At 58.2% G+C, this 25,392-nt stretch overlaps 1 protein-coding gene across 2 annotated transcripts; it reads left to right on the top strand.

Annotated features, from left to right (window-relative positions):
* The first annotated feature begins 1,589 nt into the window (after positions 1-1,589).
* On the top strand, positions 1,590-25,182 carry Jag2 (jagged canonical Notch ligand 2). Of its 2 annotated transcripts, XM_036205986.1 has the most exons (25): positions 1,590-1,673; positions 1,855-2,205; positions 8,720-8,777; positions 10,249-10,500; positions 10,625-10,685; positions 13,726-13,856; positions 13,938-14,057; positions 14,215-14,328; positions 14,667-14,780; positions 14,931-15,044; positions 15,132-15,178; positions 15,292-15,465; positions 16,150-16,300; positions 16,377-16,643; positions 16,856-16,969; positions 17,080-17,193; positions 17,318-17,434; positions 17,864-17,891; positions 17,975-18,060; positions 18,553-18,666; positions 18,760-18,875; positions 19,269-19,517; positions 20,081-20,212; positions 23,288-23,444; positions 23,602-25,182. In XM_036205986.1, the coding sequence occupies exons 1-25, from the start codon at positions 1,608-1,610 to the stop codon at positions 24,096-24,098; spliced, it is 3,744 nt and encodes a 1,247-aa protein (XP_036061879.1). In that variant the 5' UTR covers positions 1,590-1,607; the 3' UTR covers positions 24,099-25,182. The 2 variants fall into 2 exon arrangements, with proteins under 2 accessions (XP_036061879.1, XP_036061880.1); XM_036205987.1 differs by lacking the exon at positions 14,931-15,044.
* Positions 25,183-25,392: the final 210 nt, after the last annotated feature.

Below are 25,392 nucleotides of genomic sequence, written 5' to 3'. Positions count from 1 at the left end.
CTGGGCTCAGGCTGGGGTGGGAGCACTCTGAGTGTGCAGAGCCAGGTATGGGGGTGCTGGCCCACCTTTGTAGGCCTGCTGCTTCTGCAGGAGATCTTGGAGAGGCATTAGGCACTGGTGGGACAGGTACACTGCTCAAGGCCTTCCCAGGGCTTGGCTCCCTGTGTAGGTTGCCAGGCAATATCCAGGAGGCAGGGTAGTATCCCTGGTCCACTTCTACTGTACCTGATTCACCAGTATCAGAATTTCTCCCTCCCCCACTAAGTCCTCTGGCAGTGACTTGGTTCAGTCGGGGAAGCCTGGGAGAGGAGCCTTGGAGAGAGGAGAACCCAGCTATTGTGGGATTTTGAAGGGCAGGGTAACACATCACCACCTTAAGTATGGGGATTTCTAATCGCTGGGGTTACCACTGGCACTGGAAAGGGCTATACTGACGGGAACAGAGGCCGTTAGACAAAGAACCCTTGGTATTGACATGCAGAGGAGGTGATCACTTAGGAACAGGCTCAAGGGATGGTAGTGGAAGGGTGGGATACCCAGGCCCTGTGACCTAGACTCCCAGATTGCTGGAAAATCCTCTTTGGGTAGCTCTCTTGATATGGACCACTGTCTTTTATTCCCATTTCCTTTCCCCCAAATTTGGACCTATGGCCGGCGAGGTCCTTGAAGGTAAGAGTCTGGAGACGTCCACCTCCGAAACAGCCTGCAGGAAGGAACATTTGTTGACTGGCTACTCAACCTGTGCGCTTGGAGGAGGGGGAGGGCTGGGCGTCGGAGGGGAGCAGCGCCCCCTGTAGCCTGCGTGGAGGTGGCAGGAGGCTGAGGAGCGGGGGAGATTCCTCGGGGAAGGGGGCGCACCAGGAGTTGGGCTCATTCGGGTCCCAGGGCCCCATCCGCCCCGCGTGGGGGCAAAATCCTGATGCGTACATCAGGCAGCATCTCCTTTGGGACCAAGAGCAGCGCGAGAGTGGCTGCGCTCTGATGGGAGGGGACCATGACGGTGACCTTAGGGGGCGCCCCACTCCTAGGCTGATAACCCGGGGGAGAATTCTGGAGAAGAGGCCACACCTCAGCGAGCCTGGGCACAGGAGAAGCCGCTGCCCGGTGGCCCCGCGCCCTGCCGCCCCGCGCGGAGACCGCGCCCTCGCCTCCTTTAAAGCCCGGGGAGCCCCCAGTAACCCCCCCCACGGCCCCACCCCACGGCGAGGCCCCGCCCCCTCATGAATATGCAGGTGCGCGGGTGACGAATGGGCGAGCGAGCTGTCAGTCTCGTCCCGAACTTGTTGGCTGCGGTGCCGGGAGCGCGGGCGCGCAGAGCCGAGGCCGGGACCTGCCGCCGCCGTCGCCGCCGCCGCCGCCGCCGCCGGGTGGGAGCCGGGCCGGCCGCCGGAGCGCGGCCGCAGCGAGCCGGAGCCGCCGCCTCCCCTGCACGCCCGCCGCGCAGCCCGCGCGCACTGCTCGACCCCGCCCGCGCCGCTTGTGCGGCCGCCGCCGCCTGTGCGCCGCCGGGCTCGTAGGGCGGGCGGGCGCTGGAGGCCGGCGCGGCGGCTGTAGCGGGCGCGGGCGGCGGCGGCGGCGGCGGGGCCGCGGGCGGGGTCGAGGCGGCGATGCGGGCACGCGGCTGGGGGCGCCTGCCTGGGCGACTGCTACTGCTGCTGCTTCTGTGCGTGCAGGTGAGCGGGGCGCGCGGTGGCGACGGGCGCGGACGGGGCGCACCGGGCCGCTCCTCCAGGCCGGGCGGCGCGCAAGCGGCCGCGGTCCGGAGCCCTAGGAACAGCGCGAGGGTGGGGGCGGGGCAGAGGCTCGGCGACCCCGGCCCGCGCCTCCCTGCACTCTCCGCTGCCTTATTTTTAGGCGGCGCGGCCCATGGGCTATTTCGAGCTGCAGCTGAGTGCTTTGCGGAACGTGAACGGGGAGCTGCTGAGCGGCGCCTGCTGTGACGGCGACGGCCGGACGACGCGCGCGGGGGGCTGCGGCCGCGACGAGTGCGACACGTACGTGCGCGTGTGCCTTAAGGAATACCAGGCCAAGGTGACGCCCACGGGGCCCTGCAGCTACGGCTACGGCGCCACGCCCGTGCTGGGTGGCAACTCCTTCTACCTGCCGCCGGCGGGCGCTGCGGGAGACCGAGCGCGCGCGCGGTCACGGACCGGCGGCCACCAGGACCCGGGCCTCGTCGTCATTCCTTTTCAGTTCGCCTGGCCGGTACGTGCGCCCCTCCCCCGCACTCAGCTTCCCTGCGCGCCTCGGCGCCCGCCGCGGTCCCTTCAGCACCTGCGGCCGCGCGGGTGCGGGTGGCGCGCGCCCAGACGGGGCGGGGCCGGCAGGGGGCGCCGCGCAGCGGGCGGGCCTGGGGCGCGTGCTGTTGCGGCCAGGTTCGCGCCTGGCCACGTGGGCGCGCGGGGTACCCGGGGGCCGATGGGCTTGGGGTCGTGGCGGGGCGGGGTGGCCGGAATCTGCTTGCTCGGCGGCCTTCGGAGTGTGCCTATGTCGCCCTGCGCGTGTCTGTGCGTGGGGAGGTGCGAGGCGCCTGCGGCCCGGCAGGCTGCGCAGGCATGTGCGCTGCGCGTGCTGGGGCTGGTCTGGGGCAGGCCCTGGCGGAGCCGTCCGGGCCGGCGGCCAGCCTGCTCCTGCCCTGCAGTTTCCTGGATGCCCGGGGGCACGGACAGGCGCCTGGGACCTGCGCAGGGATGGCCTGGTGTGTGTGTGTGTGTGTGTGTGTGTGTGTGTGTGTGTGTGTGTGTGTGTGTGTGTGTGTGAGAGAGTGTGTGTGTGTGTGTGTGTGTGTGTGTGTGTGTGTGTTGGCAGAAGCTGCTACAGATGGAAAGACCACCCCTCCCAAAGGAAGAGACACTAACTAGGCTCCAAGTTGTAACCCTCTGTGGCACCGCCGTTTATGTTTCATTTTGCTTGTTAGTTTCTGGAATTGGGAAGCATCCTGTCGGCTTAAGGGTGGCCAGGTCAGGCAGGAACCCAAGCCTGGGCATGCTAGGAAGAAGGGTAGTGGGGATCCAGCATGGGGGGGGGGCGGGGCAGGCCCGGTGCCTGTGGCAGAAAGGCCTGGGAGTGGGGAGCCTTATGGTACTTGCTTTTGTTCACTTTCTGGCTTATACCCTTACCTGATTGCCTGCAGGTATGAAATTAGGTATGGGCAGTGAATGTGGACATAGCTTGGAGAACCAGGTTAAGAGCAGCTGGCATTGGCAGGCCTGCAGGTCTGTCGCTAGGGAGTGGAGTGGGGTATCAAAAAATGACCCAAGAGGCTTCTTGGGTGAGGTCTTAGCTTAGTCCAGCTGCGAAGAGCCATGGGAGTGGGCCTGCCTGGTGCCTTGGACCTGAAAGAGACTTGGAGCTGGGGGCCAGAAATGGCCAAGATTGGGTGGGCAGGGTCTCCCTTGCTCTGCCCTTGCTCTGAGCCCTGGACAACCCTTTGATCCGAGGCCACCCAGCTGGTTCCTCCATCTTTATCTTTCCCTGGACTCCTGCTCCGTATATAGGGTGTCCTCTGTTGCCATGCCTAGCCAGGTATCCTTGACCCTGGGGGTTTGTGATAGGAAATGTGTCCCTGAAGTGGAAAAGGCAGGGGCAGGCATGGGAGGGGCCCTAGGCAGTTACTATAGGCCCTGCCCCCTTCACCCCCACAGCAGCACATCAGGCAGGTCTGAGCAGGGCCCACAGCCTGTCATCTGCACTTGGGCCCAAGCCAGCGTGGCTCCAAATCGCTACCTGAGGATGTGTTTTCTGCTCGAGTTGGCAGCAGTGGTGTGGGGGCAGGGAAGGCCTGGAGGAATGTGGCGGGCCAACGCGTGTCCCTTGTGGCTCTTTGCCCCGCTGGCCAGCCGTTTGGTGTGGGACGGGATGGGACAGGCCCTTGCCTTCTTTGGAGTCTGGGTACCTACCTGGTGTTGAGGACATTTTAACCTCCTTCGTTCTGTTCCCAGCCGGTCCCCTCAAATGCCCCAGGAGTGGGCATGTTTCTAGCCTGGATGGAGGGGTCAAAGGGTGTCCTATGTTGCGGGGACAGTTCTGGTCCCCCTTCTGCCCTCTGGCTGCATGACCTGGCTGCCAGGAACAGAGCTGGAGCTGTGATGCCAGTTCCTTGGTATTTCCGTTCTTCGGCAACGGCCCTGCGGCTCTGTCCCACGAACCAGGGTACATTTGGAATCCAGGTGCGCACCGGAGCATCGGCTTCTGGGAACAGCAAGGACCCGCTGGGACTTGGGTTCCTTGATGCCAGGAGGGCCCTGTGGAAAGATGGGTTGGTGTGAAAGGTGAATGAGAGCACCAGCTCTGGTGCCTGCCTATACCCAGCAGAGGGGAAGCCATGTCCACCGCACGTGCTTGAGCTCTGTAGGTCGGGTGGCGGCAGAGGGTTCTGAGAGGACCAGGAGCTTTCCTTTGGGGTCTGGTGGATGGCACTTTCAGGATGGCTGAGTGAGGAGCAAGGGGGTTGCTGGCCTATATAATGAAGGCTTCCAGAAGAAGATCGGTCTCTGCTGTGGGCCTTCTGCCTGACCAGCTTGCCTTTTGAGCCCAGGGGTGTGGCCCTGTTCCAGTCTGCTTCCTTGGTGGAAGACCAGTGACATGGTCGAGTGTGGGCTCCGTGACACATCTGGGGTCATGAGTGACAGTGAGGTGGGTCCGAGGCTGACCTGGTTTCTGTGGCTCAGAAGAGCTGAGGTGGCATTAGTTCTGTGCCCTGGTTCCCTTCCCTTGAGATGGGGTGGATGCCCTGCCTTTTTGACTGGGACTCCTGAAGCTTGATGAGGCTGTCGGATGCCCAGCATGCTTTCTTCTGAAGTCCCCAGTGTGGCTCTGTCCAGCCCAGGTCCTTCCTCTCCCCCTACTGGCTGTCCAGCACATGGCCAAAAGTGTGCTAGGTGTGTGAAGGGCCACAGTGTACTTGAGGGAGGTGAGGCAAAGTGGCCAGAGGAGGGCTACCCCACTAGGATGGAGGGGCGGAGGTCGTTGGGACTAGTCAGAGCCGAGGGTGCTGGAGCAAATCTGGTGGTGTGGACACAGGGCCTGGCCCCATCTGATCCAGGTGGGCTGTTCTGGAATCTGTGCCTTGAATGTACACCAAAAGGCATCACTTCCCTCCATGCCTTCTGGAGCTGTATGGGCACTGGCCTCTCCATTGCACCCATGCTAAGGCCTATTGCCTCCCACACCATCCCCGTGAGACCCACAATCATCCTCAGGTGGATCTAGGACCAGGTGGTACTTCTCCCTTATGGGTTGGGGGGGTGGGTCTTGTTCAAGGCTGTATAGTACACACTGAAGTGGCCAGGAGGCAGAAAGAGCTAACCTGGCCAGTGGAGAATTTAGAGATGGAAGTAGATGGGGCCTTCGTCCCTGGGCCCATAGAAGTGGTTGGAAAACAGGCCTGTAGTGTGATGGATAGAGAATGGATGTGCATCTGGGTTGGCAGGAAGGGCACTGTGGTTTTCAGGAGTCCTCATGGTATCTGGGTAGAATGGGAGGTGGGCTGGGCCAGAGACAGGGGGAGCCAGGCAAGGGCTTGAGCTGGAGGTAGTTGGCCTTTGGAGGAACTTTAATTCCAAAACCCAGAAAGGATCCTTATTAGCAGACTGAAAGCCTGAATTAGCCCCTGTCCACACACTCCATCCTGAGCTAGGTATGGGCATATCCATACTTATCCTGGCTAGCTGCAATCCCAGATGACTAGGAGTGTTAGCTGGCTCCCTGACTTCTTCCGTCTTCACAGTGGAGCCTGGGTCCTCCAGCAGTGGGTGGGTGGACACCTAGGCAAGGCCTTGGCTGGTGTCTCATGATGGCTGCCTAAGCTCTGGCATGAGATGGCCTACTGTCTCTTCCTGTGGTCCTGAGACCTGGAGCCTAAGAGGAGTTGCCCCTTCGCCCAACCCCCTGGGTGACAATGACAGAGGCCTAGGCCTCTCCAAAGCTCTGGTTTCAGGAAATATGTCTGTGCTTAGGGCTTCTGGCATTGGCAGCAAGTGTTATGCTCTGTCAAGGGCCCAGTTTGGATGCTGGGATAGAACCAGCCTTGTACCTAGCTGTGGGGTGTGGCACACCTGGTTTCAGGCCTGCCTTTCCTGTGTTTGCTGCTGTCCTGTTAGCTCTGTCTGAAGACTAGGTGAGGGGATTTTAATTAGGTTTGGAGTTTGACCAGACGGTGATGGACTGCGTCTGGGGGCATGGCTGGGGCCAGACTTGTAGGAAGAGGCTCTGCAACATAGACCTCCAGAGGCGGGCAGGCAGGCAGATGGGCCAGGAAGGGTGGCCTAGGAGGAGGGACCAGGGTTGTCTCCCTCCTTCTGGGGAACCTGGGCAGGTGGTAGCTCTCTGTCTTCCCCATAGTCCCCCAGCTTCCCAGCTCCCACTCACTCTGAGGCCTCAAGTTCCCACAGGCTTCCAGCCCAGGCACCATCATCCCTCTTGTCAACTGCAGGGTTTGGCTCCCCAGGCAGGGATGGATGTACACTGCCATTTGTAGTGAGGGATGTGGTTCGAGAGGCTGGGGGAAGGGCGGAGCTGGGGGGCCAGTATGGCAGGTGGGGAGAAGCCACAGGTGTCGCCTGCCTGCTGGCTCAGGTTCTCCCTGGATGACTTCCTGCTGTCCAGGTGTAGGGAGCCCAGCTGGCGGGCGGCGGGCCCTCTTGGGCGGCGGGTGGGCCATGTCCCTGCGGGAGTAGGTAACCGGAGCCCTGGGCTCAGGCTGAAGTGGTGGTAACCCTACCTGTGTGGCTGGCGTGGGTTTCCTGGGAATGCTCCTGGCTCATCTGAAACCCAGGTGTGTGCAGGGAATCCAGACCCAGGCTTTTATGCCTGCCTTGTGGCTAGAGCCTCTAGCCGGTGGGCTTGGTCCGTAGTAGTGGTGGCAGTGACCTCAGGCCCAGCCTGGCCTCGCCCACTTATAGCCCATCAGCTCCTACCCAGCAGCAGAGTGTGTTGTTAAACCTGTTGGCCTCAGATCCCACTGACCACCTGTTTTGATGGGACTCAGTGGTGCTGTCCGTGGTGGGGTCTAGGATGCCTTGTGCTATGGTCCCCCTGTTCCACACTCCTTGATGTCTTGGCCCCCCTTAGCCTCCTTTCTGGCCCCCATTCTTCTTCCTTGCGGTACTTCCCCCCTTGGGCTGTAGCCTATTTCTCTTGGGGCTGTGTGACCTGGCCTGTCTCTCACTTTCTCTGGCTCCATCTGTTGGTTCAGGGGCTGTAGGCAATGTCTGAACTGTGCTCTGCACTTGGATGAGTGGGTGGGTAAAGGAATAGAGTGGGTACGGCCTGGGAAGCAGGGCTGGGAGCCCCGCTTGTCACCAGGGAGGCCCTGAGGATGACTTTCCAGGCAGTTAGGGTTGGTGGCTGGAGTGAGGGTAGAAACTGTAGAGAGCCCCAGGGAGGCTCTGCATCCTAGCAGAGGAGGCTAGCACATGGGGGTTTCTTAGGCTTCTGTGGCTAGGGCTGGGAGACCCTGTGGTTGCTGAGAGCCCTGGAAGAGCAGTTAGGATGGGAGTCACAGTTGGGGGGGGGGAGGGTTTAAGGGGGACTTAAGGGATAGCATTGAGAAAGCTGGCAGTGGCTTCGTGGAGCCAAGGAGGCTTCTGGAGGGGACCAGCGGCCCTCTGCTTTTGGCCTTGCTCACAGTGGCATAGGCCCTATGTCTAAAGACAGGTGCTCAGAGGAGGTGCCAGAGTAGGAAGTGAGGGTGTCCATGCTGAGGTACCAACAGACAGGGAACAGGAGAGGATCTCCCAGTGCCAGGCCCAGTAGGCTGGGTGTGGCAGGCCGAGTGGGGAATGGGAGGATGGCAAGTTCTAGAAAGCCGAGGGCCTAGACCAGGTTCGATGGGGCTTCAGCGCGTCTGAGGGGAAGACGTCGGAGCTAAGGAATGGCCAGTGGGCTTCTTAACATGAAGTTTCCTCAGCATCGCCCAGGCACAAAGGAAGGAGTGCTGGGGGACAAGGCATGGTGGGATCAGACCACCCTCTCATGGGGGCAGGTCTTATGTTGCCAAGGTGACAGCTAACAGCAGAGCTCATCACCATGGCCCGGGGCAGGAGGAACAGATGGTGGGGGCTGGCCATGATTATGGGCTAAGGCTGTACCCAGCACATCTCTTGAGCCTCAGTGTCCCCCACCTGTACAGCAAGGGACCTCCCTAACCTCTGTCCTGGGGTGATAGTTACGGGTCTCATGACATATTCTCTGTTAGTTTTGTCTCTTGGGGCCTCTGGGTAAGCACCTCTATGTGCCTGGAGAGAGGACTAATGAGTAGCCAGGGTACTGGCCTCAAGTGGGCTTGTGATATATAGGACCACATATTTCCAAACTTAGGTCAGACCTCAGTGAGGTGCAGGGATACATTCTCCATGGAAGTGCTCTGCCCACAGATGCTTGAATCCCTCCCCTCCCCCTTGGCTGACTTTGGGAGCTTATACAGGTGGGGCTGAACTGGGCCTTGGGGGCCCAAGAGCAAGGAACCAAAGCTTCCTGAGAGATGCAGCCAGGGAGGCTCTTCTACCTTTGAGCTGGGACATCTGGGGTCTGTAGAGGAGATGAGCCAGTATTGGGGGACAGGGGTAGGGATGGGAGGGAAGCGCAGAGCCATGGGACACGGCCTCTGCTAGGCCTAAGCAGCCCAGAGCCTCACAGGCCTGGGGTATGCACCCACCCCCAGAACAGCAGCAGGTGGAAGGGAGCCTCAGGCACCTGACCAGCTACCCTCTGTCTGCAGCGTTCTTTCACCCTCATCGTGGAGGCCTGGGACTGGGACAACGACACCACCCCAGATGGTGAGTGTGCCCCGTATGGGGGGGGGGGAGTGGGTGGGTGGAGGGAAGCTGGCCTGCTGGGCCAGAGTGCCTGTGGCCCAGTCCACGGTCCTCTCTGGTTCTGGTGTCAAGGAGCTCTCCATCTCTGTGGCTTTGTAGAGCTGTGTGTACAGTCCCTCCACACTGCTGTCTTCAGTGTGCTCTTTTGGTGCCCGCGTTGGTGATACAGTGGGCTGGATACCCTCAAGTGGTCCTCTGGCTTTGTGGCCTTTTTTTCTGTCCCGGAAGCTTTGAGGGTCACCACCTCAAGGCTGGCTATCCTATGGTGGTGTGTGTATGTGGTAGGGGTCTTCTCTGCCTTTTAGTGATGAGGTGGAGGAAGACATGTAGGCAAGCCCCTCAAGCAGAGGGTGAACAGAAAATGCAAAGGCCCAGAGGCTGCACTTGAAGATCTGGGTGGGGTTCCCATGGCTGAGGGATGAGGGAATCAGGAAGGCTTGATTCGGATCAAGCAGGCTTTGGGGTCAGTGAGGATACTGGCTTCTTTCTGGGGATGGACTGCTCAGGCTGCAGTGTGGACAGAGTCTGCCAGGCCAAAGTTGAGGCCAGCCAAGAGGATGGCTGTGTGTATCAAGTCGAGGAGGCTGAAACAGGCAGCTTGAGAGGTTAAGAGGTTCTGGCTGTTCTCAAATGTGGGGCCTAGGGTGGCTGATGGATTGGACCTGCAGCGATGGTCAAATGGACCCCTTGAGACCTTCCAGAGCAATGCATGATGATAGGGAGGAAACCCAGGCCCACCAGAGAGATGTTACCAAGGATATGTGAACAGGGAGCTCAGGATAGGGGTCAGCCAAGGGCCAAGGAAGGCAATCTAGGGCCTTGACAAGGATAGGCCAATGGGCCTGAGGCAAAGCCAACTAGGAGAGCTCTAGTCCAAGGCACTGAGTACCCAGCTGGGCCTGTACTAATGCAGTGGGAGGAAAGTGGAGCAGGAAGGTCCTGTGACCAGCTGCCGGAGAAATCCCCAGACAACACTGGAAGGTGCTGTGCAGCCTGCTCAGGGGGCCTGCCTCAGGGTCCAGCCCATGCGATCGGGGTCCTAGAATGGGGTCCTATTTTAAGATGGATCAGTAGGGTGCTTCTGGAAACCAGATGCAGTATAGGAAGGAAGAGAGAATGGTAACTCATGGTTGGTGTGATGCCCAGTGGGTGTGGGAAGCTTAGGGCTGCAGCCTTCCTGACCCTATCTTTGTGAGAGTGGAGCAGGTATGCTAGCTTCCAGGGCCCTCGGCAGGAGCTTCTGGCCCAACCTTCCCATGGGGGCCTGGACAGGGTCTCCACGGCCCTCTGCCCCGGCCCCTGCAGGGGTGGCAGCCTTCCTCTCTGCCTGGCTGGCCCATGGCCCCCCTCAAGCCGCCTGGTAGGCCTGTGCTGTGTTCCTGGGGGACTGACGGGTAGCTGGTGCTGCTGGCTGACTCTGCTGCTCCCAAAGAGGAGCTGCTGATCGAGCGGGTGTCACACGCTGGCATGATCAACCCTGAGGACCGCTGGAAGAGCCTGCACTTCAGCGGCCATGTGGCACACCTGGAGCTGCAGATCCGCGTGCGCTGTGATGAGAACTATTACAGTACAACCTGCAACAAGTTCTGCCGGCCGCGGAACGACTTCTTCGGCCACTACACCTGCGACCAGTATGGGAACAAGGCCTGCATGGACGGCTGGATGGGCAAGGAGTGCAAAGAAGGTGAGGGGCCACCCAGCACGCGTGCGTGCGTGCGTGCGTGCGTGTGGTGGTGGTGGGGTGGTGGGCATGCGCAGGGCTAGCCTGACTGGCTGCAGCTGTGCCTCTCTCTGCCCCTCTGTTTCAGCCGTGTGTAAACAAGGATGTAATTTGCTCCACGGGGGATGCACTGTGCCTGGGGAGTGCAGGTGAGCACCATACCTGCCCTTCTCTACCTGAGTGGCTGTTGAGCCTGCAGCAGCTGGGGCACCCCGCAGGTGTTAGTAGGCCACGGAGTATGGTGCTTCATGTAGGAAGTCAGACACACCGCAGAGCTGAAATGAAACCCTGCCCTTAGGTGGCCACAAAGAGGGGCAGTGTTGTCCTGAGCATGTGTGTGGTGTGTGTCCAGTGACATTTTCTCCTTAGGACAGCTAGAAGGGGACAAGAGAGGGAGTCACACCACCAAGAGGCAGAGGCCAAGGGGTGTGTGTGTGTGTGTGTGTGTGTGTGTGTATGAATTTGCCATAAATATGAGGAGCCCGCTGCCCTGAGGAGCATGGTAGGATGCCACAGTGGCATGCTAGTGGGAGAGACTGGTACATTGCTGCAGAGTAGGGAGAAGAGGGGCCCTGTCAGGAGAGGCGTAGGAGAACCACGCAGCCACTGGGTAGGAAGAGCCTCATAGGTGGCAATGAAGAAAAGGCATGTGGGAGGCCACAAAAGGAGAGTGATGGTCAAGTGGGGCGGAGAGGTGGGCAGGGCCTGCAGACATGCTTCGGGCTGGGATTTGATGGTAGGTTTGATGTAGGAGTGAGAGGGTGGCCGGTCAAAATGGACCTGCAAACCTGCTAGCTTGAGCTACTGAGCAGCAGAGCTGTGGTGACTGAGGCAGGGATGGCTGTGGGGAGGCAGGCTAGTGTGTGTGAGAAAGGGTGTTTTGGATAGGCCTGGCCTTAAGGCAGCAGAACATGTGGCATCCAGGTTAGGCTTACAGCCAGGGGTCGGGGAATGGAGGGGCTGGGAATGTAGGCAGAGACTGGCAAGGGGCTGGACAAGGTACTCAAGAGCCAAAGGGAGGCCAGAGTGGGGTCCTACCACTTAGAGTAGCGAGTAGAAGCCCTCTGAGGCTTGTGAAGCATTGTGGGGGTAGTGAGGTCAAGTGAGAGGGTAGACAGCAGAGCAGAAGGGGGCAGATGTTGGCACACTCAGGTGTTGGAGAGTGTGGGAAGGGTTGGGAATGAGGAGCTCTCAGGCTGGTGGATCCACAGCAGCAGGCCTGCCAGGGCTCTCCTGCTGTCCTGGTTCTCACGATCCCTGTTACCCTCTGAGGGGTGGGCATGCTTCCCCTGTGTTTTCAGATGAGGACAGTGACACCCGTGTCGTTAAGTGACTTATACAGGCGTGTGCTATTTAGTCTGGAGAAGATGGCCGGGCAGTGGGGAGTTGAGGTGGGCTGGGGAGGCGTGTGGTGGCGTTGGCTTGGGTGGTGACTGTGGACAGCAGCCAGGCCGGTCCCAGGGCAAAGATGTATGCGCAGTGAGAGTCCCCGAGTGTCACTTGTGCACACTGTGGTTTCAGTCTTAGCACAGGACTCAAGGCAGTGTGTGTGGAGCACCTGGCCCAGAATGGGCCAGTACCTTACTCTAGGAGCTTCATCCTAGGAGGGACATGGGGCAGGGTGGGGATAGCTCTCTGCCTGGTGTAGTCTTTTACAGCCTGCCTCTGAGCAGTGTAGTGGAGACAGCGTGAGTTCTGGGCGGATGAGGGCCTGCCCTCAACCCCACACTCACTCCTTGGCCCGATGGCCTTGATGGCTGTACCAGCATCCCTGTGTGGTCAGTGCTGGGCAGGAGGGAGATGAAAGATAAGTCGGTTTCCCCACAGTGCAGAAAGGCTGTGGGTCGCACACAGACATGAACACTGGGGGAGAAAACCAAGGTGGGGGCAGTAGGTGAGTGCCACCCGCCTCTCCCTGGGCCAGAGGGTGAGGCCCAATGGCCTCCTGCTGTCCAGGGCTCAGGTTTCAGCAGAGGACACCCCTCCCCAACCGGATGCTACTGCGGAGATGGCTGCGCTTTCCTGCCACCCCCCCAGGCCCTGGAACCGCTGGCAGGAAAGCCACAAGGTGGGGTCTGGTGTGGGATGGCCCGCCCAGGGTGGAGAACTCGCCCTTGGGACTCAACAGGGTCTGGGCTGAGCTAGCTATGGCGATCCGTGGTGGATGACCCAAGGCTAGTGGCAGCCCCACCCTGCCCTTCAACCCCCCCATATCACCTGTAGAGAAGATTCCGAGGAGAGATGGGAAGCCTACTGTAGACCTGCCTGGGACATTCTGGGCTGGATCCTGGAGCCAGCCTCAGTTTCCCTATGTGAGCCTGGGTGAGCTGGGCCGATAACTGCTTGAATGAGTGGTTCCAGAGCAGCTCAGGAAGGGCTGTGGTTTTTCCTTCTATAAAAATAACTCCTGTGGCGGGTGTCAGCATGGAAGTGACGTGGCCTGTACGTCATTCCTGCCCCACAGGACCTTAGCCTTCAAGGAAGGAGCCCCCAGAGTCTTGTCCAGGGCCCAGAGGGCAGCCTACTGGAGCCCTATATTCTTACCTGCTGGCTCTGTGCTGGCCACCTACTTAGATCCTGAGGGACTTCCCAGAGGGAACCTAACCCACAGTGTGGGCAGAAGCAGGTCTTAAGATGCTGGCCTCAGCTGAGATCTGCAGCTCCACACTTGGGGCTCTCCTCTGCTCAGTGTGGCCCTGCCATAGGGCTGGCTGGGCAGCCCATGGGTTGGACTTTCCTGGGAGTCAGAGGAGCCTCTGCCCTTGAGTAGCAGTGAGAATATGGGCCTCACCCAAGGTCACACAGCCCTTGGACCAGGGCGGCCAGGACCTCTCCTGGTGTCTCCTCATCCTTCTCAGACCCTGGTTGCTGCTGTGGCCCCAGCAGCACCTGGTGAAGAACAGGACCTGGCACTGTACCCCTGGGCCTCCCCCAGCTGGGCCTTCCTTCCCGGCGCCTGCTTGTGGGGCCTGGCTCAGGGCTGGGATCCTGGAATAGCTCAGGCAGGAGTGACGGGACAGCTGGGCTGACCATCTCGGCCAGTGGCCGGGAATGCCCGTGATGGTGAGGCTAGCCGGCAGGCCGTAACCCCTGCTTGGCTCCAAGCTGTGCTCTAGGGCCAAGGCCCAGTGGGGGTGGCCTGGACCGCTGTGCCTGCCTAGCTGATGGCCTCACTGCTCGGTCCCCCAGGTGCAGTTATGGCTGGCAGGGCAAGTTCTGTGACGAGTGTGTCCCCTACCCTGGCTGCGTGCACGGCAGCTGTGTGGAGCCCTGGCACTGTGACTGCGAGACCAACTGGGGTGGCCTTCTCTGTGACAAAGGTAGATGGTGGGCAGTGGGCAGGGCCAGGCCCGGAGCTCTGAAGCTGGGCCCGTCCCTGAGAGCCCTACCCTTGTGCCCAGACCTGAACTACTGCGGCAGCCACCACCCCTGCGTCAATGGGGGTACCTGTATCAACGCCGAGCCTGACCAATACCTCTGCGCCTGCCCAGACGGCTACTTGGGCAAGAACTGCGAGCGGGGTACGTTGGAAAGCTGTTTCTCGGGGAGCCTGGCTGAGCCCTTTTTTTCACTGCCTTGTAGAGTGGACTGTACCCCGGTGAACTCTGGGTCTTGTGGGCTTGGGGAAGAGTGCTGGAGTTTGGTAGGCACCACTCTACTGACACTCTGGTTCTGCAGCTGAGCATGCCTGTGCCTCCAACCCGTGTGCCAACGGGGGCTCTTGCCATGAAGTGCCATCTGGCTTTGAGTGCCACTGTCCATCGGGCTGGAGTGGACCCACCTGCGCACTTGGTGAGTGTCCGGGGGGGGGGGGGCTCCACAAGGGAGGGAGTGGGCAGCACCCTAGGGTTTGGATGGAGTGGTTGAATCCACTGTACTGTGGACACTGGCCAAATGTCAGCAGATTCCTGCTACTTTGCATGGGACCATGCTTCCTTACTGCAGACTGAGCCCCAGGGGCTATGCCCCTGCTCATTGGCCAGGCCGCCCACCCAATACCCACTCCATGCGTCTATACTAACTAGACATGACCCCACATTCACTGACCATGCTCTGTACCCATTGACTACGCCCTCCTGCTCGCTGGCTATACCCCTACATCTCTTTCTCTCTCTCTTTTACCCCTGCAGACATTGATGAGTGTGCCTCAAATCCATGTGCGGCAGGCGGCACCTGTGTGGATCAGGTGGATGGCTTTGAGTGCATCTGCCCGGAGCAATGGGTGGGGGCTACTTGCCAGCTGGGTAAGGGCTCCCTGGGGGCCGTCTGTGCATGGGCTGTGAGCTGTGCATGTGGCGGCGGCTGCTGGCACTGCTAGGGCTGCGGGTGCCAGGTGCAGGGCACAGTGGGTAAGTGGGGCCTGAGCCCCACAGCTCCCCTTGTCTCATTCACAGACGCCAATGAGTGTGAAGGGAAGCCGTGCCTTAATGCTTTCTCTTGCAAAAACCTGATTGGCGGCTATTACTGTGATTGCCTCCCGGGCTGGAAGGGCATCAACTGCCATATCAGTCAGTATGGGTGGGTGGCGCAGGTGGGTGGGGCTGGGGAGCACAGAGGGCCCCCCTGACCCCGCCCACATGCCCCTCTGCTCCTAGACATCAACGACTGTCATGGGCAGTGTCAGCACGGCGGCACCTGCAAGGTGAGGAGGCTGCCACATGCCCTGCCAAGACTGGGAAGGGTGGTGGAGTGTGGCTGGAGGGGAATGGGATGGGGGTGCATGAGGCTTACCCACCCACCTGTCCACACACCTAGGACCTGGTGAATGGGTACCAGTGTGTATGCCCGCGGGGCTTTGGAGGCCGGCACTGCGAACTGGAGTATGACAAGTGTGCCGGCAGCCCCTGTCGCCGGGGCGGCATCTGCGAGGACCTGGTGGACGGCTTCCGCTGCCACTGCCCACGGGGCCTCTCTGGGCCGCTCTGTGAGGTAGTGACCTAGCTTTGGTGGGAGCTACCTCATGGTGTGCGGGGGAGCGTTGCCCACACTGTCCTCGGAAGCCTGCCTGGGAGGGGCCTCATAGCATCAGCCAAGTCAGCAAGAAGGTCCCCCAAGGCAGAATCAAGTGTTTGATGATGTGGGGTCATCATGGGTCATCCTAGGAAGGAGTGGATGCCCTCGCCCATGGCTGGTGCCCTCACCCCTGTCGGGTGACGTCTCTTGCCCTGAGCTACACATGGTTTTGCTCTGGCCTTTGTGAAAAGAGTAAGCCTCCTGCTCGGTGGGCTTCTTAAGGGCCCACGGCAGCGTCCTGGCTTCAGGTCCAGGGAGCATGGTGGTGGGCACTGGCTGTGGGAAGGACCTCTCTTGGCTCTGAGGGCAGCCTGGCAACACGGGGGTCAGAAGCTGGCCTTCCTGCCGGCAGGAGGAGCCAAGGCCGGATGCTGCCTGTGGGAGGCAGAGGAAGCTTGGCTGCTGTGGAGGCGAGGGCAGCAGGAGGGGGCCGGCAGCCCACAGGTGTTTCCGCTCAGCTGATGGTGCTTGGACATTCTCGGGAGTTTCAAGCTCGGCCTGGCACTGTCTGGTCTAAGGCTGAGGCCTGGCTGTCCACACTGCACAGGGCTTCTATCCAGAGCTGGACCGTTACAGATGGACACCCTCCTTTACCTGCAGGTGGATGTGGATCTCTGTGAGCCAAGCCCCTGCCTCAATGGTGCTCACTGCTACAACCTCGAGGGTGACTACTACTGTGCCTGCCCGGAAGACTTTGGTGGAAAGAACTGCTCAGTGCCCAGGGAGACATGCCCTGGTGGGGCATGCAGAGGTGCGGGATGCAGCCCCAGGCAGGGTGGGAACCCGGGTGGAGATGGATCTGATCCCTGTCCATCTCTTTCTCGCAGTGATTGATGGCTGCGGGTTCGAGACAGGGTCCAGAGCACGTGGCGTGGCGCCCTCTGGCATCTGTGGCCCTCATGGGCACTGTGTCAGCCTGCCCGGGGGCAACTTTTCCTGCGTCTGTGACAGCGGCTTCACAGGCACCTACTGCCATGAGAACATTGACGACTGCATGGGCCAGCCTTGCCGCAATGGGGGCACGTGCATTGATGAAGTGGACTCCTTCCGCTGCTTCTGCCCCAGCGGTTGGGAAGGCGAACTCTGTGACATCAGTGAGTGTACACTGCTCCTGCACGCCTTACCTGGACTGCCCCACTGGCTAGGGCCTGGCTCCACCCCTGAGACCTACTCAGCATTGTATGCATGGGCCTGAAGTCATGGGGTGGAATCCCAGGCTCCCATGTGCTTGGGCCCAGCTCTTGCTCTTCTCCGTGAAGCCCTCCCCAGCGCCGGTGACCCCCGCTGACCGGCGTCCTCCCCCCAGATCCCAACGACTGCCTCCCCGACCCCTGCCACAGCCGCGGCCGCTGCTATGACCTGGTCAATGACTTCTACTGTGCCTGCGACGATGGCTGGAAGGGCAAGACCTGCCACTCACGTGAGTGCCCGGGTCCCTGCAAATGAGTGGAGTGGGGGGGAGGCATCGCCTGCCAGGACCCTGCCGTGGTCAGTATGGGCTGCTCGCTGAGCAGCCCTATGTGCTTGCAGGCGAGTTCCAGTGCGACGCCTACACCTGCAGCAACGGTGGTACGTGTTACGACAGCGGCGACACCTTCCGTTGCGCCTGCCCTCCAGGCTGGAAGGGTAGCACCTGCACCATTGGTGAGGATCCAACCCAGCCTAGCACAGCCTGGGGGGCGGGGGGCTCTGCTGCCTGCACCGCCCTAGGCTGCCTGTCCTGAGGTCTGCCCAGGCATCACAAGAAGCCCTTTCTCCCTCCTTGCAGCCAAGAACAGCAGCTGTTTGCCCAACCCCTGTGTGAATGGAGGCACCTGTGTGGGCAGCGGAGACTCCTTCTCCTGCATCTGCCGGGATGGCTGGGAGGGCCGCACCTGCACACACAGTGAGCTGGAGGGGTTTCAGGTGGGGGAGGCCTGTGGGTTCATCTTATCTTCACTCAGTTCCCCATCCCTTCTCAGAACTGCCTGGAAGACCCACTCCACCTGTCCCCCTCACCATCCCCACTCTGTTCTGCCATTTTCTAATTCAACCCCTATCCCAGATCTGCAGTGCCCCATCTACCTCCCCTGACCCACCACTGTGCAGTCTGGGGCTCCTGCTGAGAAATAGATCCCACTCCAGCTATAGGGCCCCCCACCTGGTGGCTTGCCTGGGGCTCCTGAACCTTCCTGGCACCTCTCTGCTGACTCTGCCGGGCTGGCGTGGACATGATAGTGTCTACCCATGAACCTCAGGCATGCAGATCTGCTGCAGAGGTGTGCTGGGCAAGTGTGTGCTCAACTGACCACCCTATCTTTCCCCTCAAATCCAGACACCAATGACTGCAACCCTCTGCCCTGGTGAGTGGCAGCCCAGGAGGCTGGGGGTGGGGTGCAGGGCCCATCATGGGGAACCCCTTATGACCACCCTCTCACCCCTGCAGCTACAATGGCGGCATCTGTGTTGATGGTGTCAACTGGTTCCGCTGCGAATGTGCACCTGGCTTTGCGGGTCCCGACTGCCGTATCAGTAAGCAGCCTAGGTGGATGGGAGTTGGTCTGGGGGATGTCTGTCCTGGGGCCCCATCCAGCCAACCTCAGCATCAAGAGCTGGGGGACATACACATCCCTGTCCTGATAGGCTACGTGGCCACAGCCCTGTCCTGCCTCTCTTACATGTCTGTGTCCTATGGGTTCCTAGTTCCTCCATGAAGAGCCAGTTGCATCTTGGGAGGAGGAGTATGGGCTACAGGGTGGAATGCTCATGCTCACCCCTGACTGTGGCCACCGCTCCGAAAGAGTGGAACACAGAAGCGGGTGGAGGAGGGTGAGGGCCTGTGGGTTAGATGGCAGCTTCGGACTGGCAGAGTGACAGTGGCAGCAGCTGTCTCGGCCGAGGTGGCTGTGGGTCAGGTGGCCCCGAGGTGTGCACATCCTTGCACCATCTTGGCGTTCTCACATCCTGGTCCCCGTGTGGGGGTGCCAGCCTGCCCTGAGAAACATGTAACCGCTGTCCCTGCAGACATCGATGAGTGCCAGTCTTCACCCTGTGCTTACGGAGCCACGTGTGTAGATGAGATCAACGGGTACCGGTGCACCTGCCCACCAGGGCGTTCTGGCCCTAGGTGCCAGGAAGGTAGGCTGGCCATGAGCGCGTCGGTCGGGGCGCGGGCCAGATCGACCCTCCGGTGCTTGGATACCCTGTTGAGCCGCCTCCTTCTCCTCACAGTGGTCATATTCAGGAGGCCCTGCTGGTCCCGGGGCGTGTCCTTCCCACATGGGAGTTCCTGGACAGAAGACTGTAACAGCTGTCGCTGCCTGGATGGCTACCGGGACTGTAGCAAGGTGAGAGCACCCCTCCTGCACCCCGACCCTGAGTAATCTGAGCCTTTAGGCTTACTCAGATATCAATAGGCTGGTGCAGGGGTGGGGGTGTAGGTGGATAAGACTGCCCACTTCTGAGGGTCATCCTAGGGGATAAATTGGGAGGGGCCTTGGGCCCACCTCTCTCCCTGTACACTTAGGGAAGTTGACACCCATCCCAGACTCCACCTAGCTCTTTCTGCTTTGACAGAAAGTCCTCTCTGGAGTGGACTTTTGCCTGCCTCCCTGGGGCCCCCCGAGTGGTGGAGACCCTGGAGACTCACTGACCCGACCATGACTTATCTTTATGTGCTGCCTTGTACCTGCCTGTGGTTCCACACTCCCATGTGTCTCTCCTGGGTGTATCTTCCCCAGGTGTGGTGTGGATGGAAGCCGTGTCTGCTGTCTAGCCAGCCCAGTGCTCTGAATGCCCAGTGCCCACCAGGGCAGCAATGCCGGGAGAAAGCCCTGGGTCAGTGTTTGCAGCCGCCCTGTGAGAACTGGGGGGAGTGTGCAGCTGAGGAACCTCTCCCACCCAGCACCCCCTGCCTACCACGGACCACCCACTTGGACAACAATTGTGCTCGCCTCACATTGCGCTTTAACCGTGACCAAGTACCTCAGGTAGGTGGCCCTGGGGGACCCAGGATTCTAAAGCTTACCCTTAGAGTGATTGACTTGTCACAGCTCAGCTCCCATAGGTCCAGAAGCTCCTGGTGGTCCAGATGGCCATCAGTGGGCCCATATGAGACAGCACTGAGCCCAGGTATTATTGGGCAAGAGGGGGAGTATATAGGTCCAGTCTGGGCTGCCTACTTATCTAGGGACCTAGATAACTAGGGACCTAGGGACCCTAGACTGAAGAGGTGCTGTGGGCCACTCTACTTTGGGTAGTGGATTACCATTTAAAGGAACGTTCCTGGTTCTGCTCGTGTCCCAGCCTCATCCTCTGCATGTTTAGAGCTAGCCTGCCTATCTCCTAGAACACAGGAGCTTGGAACCCATGACACCCATCCCGCCACGCCTACTTTCCCTAAGCTCCTCCCATTGCCTACAGATAGACTGGGTGGGAGGCAAGGCAGGCTCCTGTTGTCCCTCTTCTGCTTGGGGAGGACCTACCCACAGCAGAGATGAGTGCTCTCAGATCTTGGCCCCAGGCCATGCTAACCCATTGCGTGTCTGTCCAGGGCACCACAGTGGGCGCTATCTGCTCTGGAATCCGAGCCCTGCCTGCCACGAGGGCCGTGGCCCGAGAACGCCTCCTCCTGCTGCTCTGTGACCGTGCATCCTCAGGGGCCAGTGCCGTGGAGGTGGCTGTGGTGAGTGTGGGTGGAGACCCGTCCTGTGCAGGCCTCTAAACCCTCAGTGGCAGTGACACTCGGGCCTCTTGTGGGACAGTGCCAAACTTGAGGAAGAGAGGCATCTACATGGCAGAATGGAGACAAGGAGCAGTGGGAGCTGAGATGGGAACCAGATTTGGCATCCCCCTGGGCACCTGGGCAGCTAAGTGGGGCCAGGCGGGAAGCCGTATCCACTTGGACAGCGGCGGCGGCGGCGGGAGGGCAGGGGCCAGAGCTGTAAGAGGGAAGAGCACCAAGATGTTCAGGTGGTTGGTGGTCACTGGCAGCCCATGGGGTCAGTTGCTTGATGGAAAAGCAACAAGGTTATAAGATGGGATTCTCTTGTGAGAAATGGTCCGGAGCCATTCAGTGGGGGCAACAGGGAGCTTGTCTAGGTGAGGCAATGCTGACTGCAGGGTGTGGAGGGTGGGATTGGACAGAGGCGTTGACAGGCCCAGGGCAGAGAGGCAGAAACAACAAGGTGAGCACTAGAACGCTGGGAAATAGAGTCTCAAAAGTGGCGCAAACAGCGACTCCCAGGACGCCTTTTGCCTGGCTTCTGAAGCCGTGGACATTGGCTCTTGGGTAGGATCCCTGGCATGTGGAAGGAGGCTGGAGAGGATGTTCTGGAATGTCCCTGAAAAAGGCAGCCTTGAGATGGCAGGGGTGGGTGTTAGCCAAGAGGAGGGTGAGGCAGGAGGTCAAGGTAGCTATTGGTGAAATTATTAAGGCCACTCCACGTAGTTAAAGGGAGGTTTATTTTGTGGGGTAACTTACAAATGAAGGGATAGGTTGTAGGGTCTGGCAAAGGTATGGCGCAGTCCGGCAGTGTTCTCTGGAGAACTCTGCTCGGTCTACCTCCAGTGTCCAGGGTCCCACTCTCCTCTCGATCCTGGGTCTTCTGCTTCCTCCCTCAGCCCCGCCTTGTGGGCGTGACCATTACCGAAGCCTCAGTGGGGGTTGGAACTTCCAGGCCAAGGCTGGAATGGCTACCCACTACATCTCCCCCTTTTGTCTAAATAAGAAGGTTCTAACATAATACAAGACTATATACAAAGAAATGGTTATCAAATATTGTCCAGGAGTAATGAGGGATAATGACCTAGATAAGATGGAACTACAATCAATGCAAACAATATCAAGCAAGAAACACATACTAAAATCCAGGGAAGTCTAGAGCGTGGGTAGGTGGCATGTTACAAAGATCCAAAAGGTGTCCTATTCTAAAGAACCTGAGTCTAATACTTAATGTATTTTATCTAAGATATTATATATGTATATATACTAAGTTGTAACTATAACTGCTAATCTTCAACCTCATCAAAGACCTGAGGAGGAATATAATAATACCTGAGAAATGGGAGAAGGACACAGCAACTTTCGGGACTCTTGCAAGAGTAGACAGAGACAGCTGGTTGCCTGGACAGTCACCTGATGTTTCTCAGCATCATTGGTGCATTCAAATTGGCTACAGGCCTAGAGTATCTGACAGACCATTTTCAGAAGCAGGAATTCTGAAAGACCATCTTACCCTGTCTTGGCAAAGTATAGTGGTTGCTTTCCTTGTGTCCCGCTTGTCCAGAAAGGACAGCATTTGTACTGTCAGCAGTTGAGGCAAGGGCAGTTCTTTGCCCAGAGGCCATTTTGTGCCAAGAAGACAAACTTCCAAATGGAAATGTCTTAGAAGCCCAACATTCTTGGGATCAAATTGGTGCTGCCAGGAGCAATTGTTATCTCACGTCAACAGAATTTTAAGTTATTTAAATGCCATATTCTCTAGGTCCATGAAGTGTTTGAAGATTACCTGTCCATCTGACCTATGTATTTATAAATCTGGATAACCTAACCTATGTATTTATAAATCTGGATAACCTAACTAACATAATTATAGAGATGACAAGCATAGGTGACAATAAATCTGTAAGTCTTATCTACCTAAACAACCTAAGGACTAAGGCTTCCTATAAATAAGGCAAACAGTCTGTAAGCAAATATACAGTAAAAGGACAATGGCTTTCAATTGTGACAATACACAAAATATCTTTAACAGAGGTAGGAATGTATAGTGCAATATGCAATATGATAATAATCCTAAATATATATCAGTATACAGAATATCTTAAACAGAAGTAGAACATACATACAGTATGACAGATACAAATTTACATTTGTATCAATATATAAATATTTCAAATAAGAGTAAAATTATGTGTACAATATAACAAACATAGTTCTGTATTTGTATCAATATACAAATTATCTTAAATAGGAATATAAAAAGTTTATATTTGTATCAACATATAAAACTCATAACAGTGCAAATTATCTAAGGCTGCTATTTTACTAAATCTGTTTACTAATGTGTACGATAGTCTACCATAATATCTTATACCTATCCATTCCATTTCTTCTTTTCCTTTTTTTTTTTTTTTTGAGACATATTTTCTTTCCTTAAGGAGAGTACTGAGTTTAACAGTTTCTTCCACCCCCAACCCTAGAACCATCATACATAACCTGAGAAATATGAAACCGTAGGGATAAGGGGCGTTGTTTTGTTAGAATTGCTTCCTGCTGTTTAGGGGGCGATGGTGTCTCTGTTGGGTATTATGAGAAAGCTCAGATAGTTAAATCTCAGTTAGACTAGCCGTGGTGACGGAGGGGCATAGTATTCAAGGGGAGGGGAGAAGAGAACTGCCTTGGGTGCAGGTTGGGTGCCAGGGTGAGGTCGCAGCCCACTAGTAGAGATGGAGGTGGGAGACTGGTTTTGTTTTTATAGCTCTTCAGGTGCAGATCTGGGGGAGCTGAGCAGACTGAGAAGGGCCAACGGTCCCCTAAATCTGTCTGCATCAAGATCCTACCCTAGTGACCTTCTCATTTCTTGGTCTCCAGACTTTTTGAGGTCCTTGCCATGTGTAGCACAGCACAGATTCAGCCCTGCCTCTGGCGGTCCCCTGTGCATCTGGCTAGGAACTGGTCAGGGTCTGGGCAATGGCCATGGCAGGCACCTCGGAGGATACCTTTGGGCTGCGCCCCAAGTGTCATCCTCTGCTGCAGTCTTTCAGCCCTGCGAGGGACCTGCCTGATAGCAGCCTGATCCAGAGCACAGCCCATGCCATCGTGGCTGCCATCACTCAGCGAGGGAACAGCTCACTGCTGCTGGCTGTCACCGAGGTCAAAGTGGAAACAGTTGTTATGGGTGGTTCTTCCACAGGTGAGCTGGGGTGATGGGGGCTCCCAGACTTCAGGCCGCTGGGGATCTGCCAGGTAGACACGACTCAGAGGGATGAGGCGACTGCTGCCACCCAGTTCCGTTCTAGAACCCCAACTGTAGTGATACAGTGGTGCTTACTGCCTCTCCTCCTACCTAGGTCTGTTGGTACCTGTTCTGTGCAGTGTGTTCAGTGTGCTGTGGCTTGCCTGCGTGGTTATCTGCGTGTGGTGGACACGAAAACGCAGGAAAGAGCGGGAGAGGAGCCGGCTACCACGGGATGAGAGCGCCAACAACCAGTGGGCCCCGCTCAATCCCATCCGCAACCCCATTGAGCGGCCAGGCGGCAGTGGTCTGGGCACCGGGGGGCACAAGGATATACTCTATCAGTGCAAGAACTTCACACCGCCACCCCGCAGGGCAGGCGAGGCACTGCCCGGGCCAGCTGGCCACGGGGCTGTTGGGGAGGACGAGGAGGATGAGGAGCTGGGCCGTGGAGATGGGGACTCCCCAGAGGCAGAGAAGTTCCTCTCACACAAATTCACCAAAGACCCCAGCTGCTCCCTGGGAAGGCCAGCCTGCTGGGCTCCAGGGCCCAAAGTGGACAACCGCGCGGTTAGAAGCACCAAGGATGTGCGCTGTGCTGGCAGGGAGTAGGCCAGCTGCCAGGCTGGCACCCAGAACCCTTGCTGGCACTAAGATGCCTGCCGGACCATAGGAGGACAAGGCTGTGTGCATAGTTTCTTTATTTTGTGTAAAAAACAAAACCAAAAACCAAAAAACAAATGTTTATTTTTTACGTTTCTTTAACCTTGTATAAATTATTCAATGGCTGTCAGGCAGAAAACAACGGAGTATTCTCGGATCATTGCTATTTTTGTAAAGTTTCCGTGTCCGCACGCGCTGTGGCAGGAGAGCAGGGCGTGTTTGTGTTCTCACCAAATCGTATAATGTTTGTTACCACAGGCTGTCGCTGTTTACAGAATCTTCTTTTTTATTCCTCATTTGGGTTTCTCTCTGGCTTGAGGCCCAAAAGCCCACAAGACCCGTGGGCTGGGCTGTGGCTCTCAGTGAGATCTGTGGCTTTCAGTGTGGCCCATGGCTCTCAGTGGGACCTGTGGCTGACAGTGGGACTGTGGCTGTTGTCTTAGCTGTAGCTCTCAGTGGGACCTGTGGCTGTCAGTGGCACCTGTGGCAATTGGCCTGGCCTGTGGATGTCAGTGGGACCTGTGGCCATTAGGAACATCTGTGGCCATTGGCTGTAGCTGTGACACTCACGGCAGCCAGTGGCACTGGCTGCTGGGCTGGCGTGTCGCTGCCAGTGGGACCTGTGGTGGCCCGTGTGATGCTGGTTACCACAGCTGTTGGTGGCTCCTGTGGTCTTCAGTGGGGTCGGAGGTCACTGGCGTGGCCTAGGGCCAGCAAGCAGACCTGGCCCGTGCCTCGGCTAGCCCCTCCAGCCTGCCGTCCTTGCTTCCTCCTGCCCAGAACTCTCCAGAGATCTCCAACTGTGCTTTCAGAAGTGCTCTTCCCAACTGCTCCATCTCCCTCCTGGGATGGCGGCAGTCTTGAAGCTTGTGACAAGTGCCTTCACACAGACCCTCCCAGCTGTCAGCGTTTGCCGTGGGCACCAGGCCGCTGCCCACCTGCCGGCCCCGGCCACCCTCCTTGTGAAAGTGCATTTCTGTAAATATGTACATATTAAATGAATCACTCTGTATATTTGATTTAATAACTTAAACGTTTTGGCCTCCCTGTTCTTTGGGTGATGTTCCTTTTATCTGCTTGTACTTGGGGCACAGGAAGAGGCGGGGCATGGCCTGGGTGTTGGGCCATATTAATGTGGGATCTTTGAAGTCAGATGTTCCTGATCCCAGCACAGCAGGTGACTTGGGCCTCGGGCATTGCTGGAGCCCTGTAGTAGCTGACACGTGTTTAGTGGTACCCTCCT

Source organism: Onychomys torridus, chromosome 14 (assembly GCF_903995425.1).
Source record: "Onychomys torridus chromosome 14, mOncTor1.1, whole genome shotgun sequence".
NCBI lineage: Eukaryota > Metazoa > Chordata > Mammalia > Rodentia > Cricetidae > Onychomys > Onychomys torridus.
Note: the sequence above shows the minus strand (reverse complement) of the source record. Positions and strands in the feature narration are given on the sequence as shown.